At 52.3% G+C, this 3143-nt stretch overlaps 1 protein-coding gene across 1 annotated transcript; it reads left to right on the top strand.

Annotated features, from left to right (window-relative positions):
• Positions 1–277: 277 nt before the first annotated feature.
• LOC101025653 (chymotrypsin-like elastase family member 2A) lies at positions 278–2664 on the top strand (the record flags this gene model as incomplete). The annotated part of the gene is made up of 3 exons (XM_031661973.1): positions 278–483; positions 1556–1684; positions 2207–2664. Coding segments are annotated over 3 exons (519 nt in total), but the record flags the coding sequence as incomplete, so codon positions are not given.
• Between the last annotated feature and the right edge of the window lie 479 nt (positions 2665–3143).

The following is a 3143-nucleotide window of genomic DNA, read 5'->3' as shown; positions in this document are numbered from 1 at the left end:
CTCCCACGACACGTGGGGATTATGCTACAATTCAAGATGAGATTTGGGTAGGGACACAGCCAAACCTTATCAGATGGGGTTTCACCATGTTGCCCAGGCTGGTCTCAAACTCCTGGGCTCAAGTGATCCTCCTTCCTTGGCCGCCCAAAGTGTTGGGATTACAGGCATGAGCCACCATGCCTGGCCTGATTGTTTTTAATATAGATTGCATTAACATGTTTTTTATCGTGATGTCTGAGGTTTTGGGGCCCCCCTTAAGTTGTGCACCTGAGGTGAGTGCCTCACTCCCCCTTACCCTAGTCTCAGCCCTGTTCTTGGGAAACTGGAGTGCAGGGAGGCCCTGCTTTTTCAGCCACAGCCACAGAGCTCCTGTGTTTCTCCCCAGGTCTCCCTGCAATACACCTCCAATGGCAATTGGTACCACACCTGCGGAGGGTCCCTGATAAACAACAGCTGGGTCCTGACAGCTGCCCACTGCATCAGGTAACTGCGATTCCCTGGGCACTTGGCCTGCTCACCAACCGGTCCTCAGTTCTGAGCTGGGGGCTCAAATGGCCTGAACCACGCTACATAAAGGAATCTTGCAAATAACCACTAGCCTGGCTGAGACACAAGCTGTAGTCAATCAATGGTTCAATGTGTTGGCCCATCAATGTCAGTACATGGCATAGATGGGGTGTCCTGTGCCAGGTACTGAGGGAGGATAAGGAGAAGGGGAAGGCCTAATCTCTGCCCTCTTGGGGAAACTACCTGTGGCCTCTGGATCTGGAATTGGGTTCCCTTGAACAACTTGACTTCTCAAAGCTTCAATACCATCACCTGCAGAAAACAATGGAGTAACAGAATTTAGTGTGAATTCAATGAGTTGATTTACTAAAGGGCCTGGCACTTAGTAAGTGCCCAGTGAAAGCTCATTCTGAATTGTAGACTAATTATAAAGGCCCACGAGGTTCTGCAACTTTGTTCACTTATCCTCTTCGTTGTCCGTGACCTCTGCTCATCACAGCTGGAACTCACCAGAGCTTTTGCTGGGTCGTTGTGACTCCCTACCAGGAGTGATCCCTTCTCCCATCTAATTTATAATAAGCTCTAGGAGGTGATGGGGAAACTAATAGAGACTTACAGTCAGGAGTCCTGGCTTCTGGTTCTGGTTTCTCACTAACGGTGGGACTCTGGGCCAGGTTACACCTCTCTGGGCCTCAGTTTCCCCATCTGAAAATGAAAGGTGGGAAAAATGTCCTTGAGAGCAAATGACTCCTGTTTTCTCTGTGTTCATCTCATTCCCTCCATAATCCTACAGAGTCTGTGTTATTACAACATTTTTTTATATTATAGTTTAAAGTTAGTATAGTAACAATTATTATATGATCATAGTTCTTACGTTATATACTTTAGGCTCTATTATAACTAACTGATTGTCCCAGGGGAGGAAAGATCCCGAAGCCCGAGCCCCACCTAGTGGCTCATGCAGCAGCCAGTTACTTGGGTCTATCCCAACATTATCCAAAGCCAGGCCTCTGGAGGTGACCCTCTCCCTGGGCCCCCTTTCTCCCAGCGACTCCAGGACCTACCGCGTGGGGCTGGGACGGCACAACCTCTACATTGCGGAGTCCGGCTCGCTGGCCGTCAGTGTCTCTAAGACTGTGGTGCATCCGAAATGGAACTCCAGCGATGTCTCCAAAGGGTTCGTTACTGTCTGGGTGCACTTGGGGGTGAAGTTGTCAGGGAACAGATGGGGGTCTCACAGAGGCAAGGGTCTCAACTCCACCACATGCCCTCTGCTTCTTCTTTAGGGAAGGGGAAGGAACTCTGGCCTCTTAGATGTGGAACCAGCTCCAAAGATGTCTGGGGTGGGGATGTGACCTGGGGAGGGAAAAGCAAAGACTGCCAGAGTGACCTGGTTTGCTGCCAGTCAAGCCTGCAGGGACCCTGTCCGCTGAGCGTGTATCTACTTCGTGACAAATCCTGGGGACACAGGGACAGTGCTGTCGATCCTGTGACTGTCCCTGGAGTAGGACACAATCTCTCCTGCCTTGCTCCTTTCAACAAGGCCCTCTGCATTTTCAAACATGCCCTGGGACCCTGCCACTCAGAGCAAGCTGGGGTAACGTACAGGGAACGATGACAAGGTCTCAGAGCCCTCCAAAGCCCCACAGGGCAGGAAAAGTCAACCCTGTCCTCACGCTCTGCCTCTGCACTGACCCAGGTACGACATTGCCCTGGTCAAACTGGCTAACCCCGTCTCCCTCACCGACAAGATCCAGCTGGCCTGCCTCCCTCCTGCTGGCACCATTCTACCCAACAAGTACCCCTGCTACGTCACGGGCTGGGGATATCTGCATAGTAAGTGGGAGCCAGGAGCCCTCAGGCCTGGGAGGGAAGGGAGGTGATGTCACCCCTGTCTGGCCAGAGCCTCTCACCTGTCATCCCAGGGTGTGTGGCAGCCTGGGAGGGACGTGATGGCATAGGCTGATGCCTGCCTGGGTTCAAATGTCAGCTCTCCCACTTCATGACTGTCACTCCTTGGGCACATTACTAGGTCTCTCCATGCAGCACTTTTATCATATGTAAAATGCAAATAATTGGCTGGGCGCCGTGGCTCACGCCTGTAATCCCAGCACTTTGGGAGGCCTGGCAGGCTGATCACTTGAGGTCAGGAGACCAGCCTGACCGACATGGTGAAACCCCCTCTCTACTAAAAATATTTTTAAAATAGCAGGGCGGCCAGGCGCGGTGGCTCACACCTGTAATCCCAGCACTTTGAGAGGCCAAGACGGACGAATCACGACGTCAGGAGATCGAGACCATCCTGGCTAACACTGTGAAACCCCGTCTCTACCAAAAATACAAAAAATTAGCCGGGTGTGGTGGCGGGCGCCTGTAGTCCCAGTTACTTGGGAGGCTGAGGCAGGAGAATAGCATAAACCTGGGAGGCGGAGCTTGCAGTGAGTGGAGATCGCACCACTGCACTCCAACCAGGGCGACAGAGTGAGACTCCGTCTCAAAAAAAAAAAAAATAGCAGGGTGTGGTGGTGTGCTCCTGCAGTCCCAGCTACTCAGGAAGCTGAGGCAAGAGAATCGCTTGAACCTGGGAGGTGGAGGTTGCAGTGAGCCAAGATTTCGCTACTGCACTCCAGCCTGGG

The sequence above is a fragment of the Papio anubis genome, unplaced genomic scaffold (assembly GCF_008728515.1).
Source record: "Papio anubis isolate 15944 unplaced genomic scaffold, Panubis1.0 scaffold3227, whole genome shotgun sequence".
Lineage (NCBI taxonomy): Eukaryota > Metazoa > Chordata > Mammalia > Primates > Cercopithecidae > Papio > Papio anubis.
The sequence above is the reverse complement of the archived record's forward strand: the minus strand, read 5'-3'. Positions and strand labels throughout refer to the sequence as shown.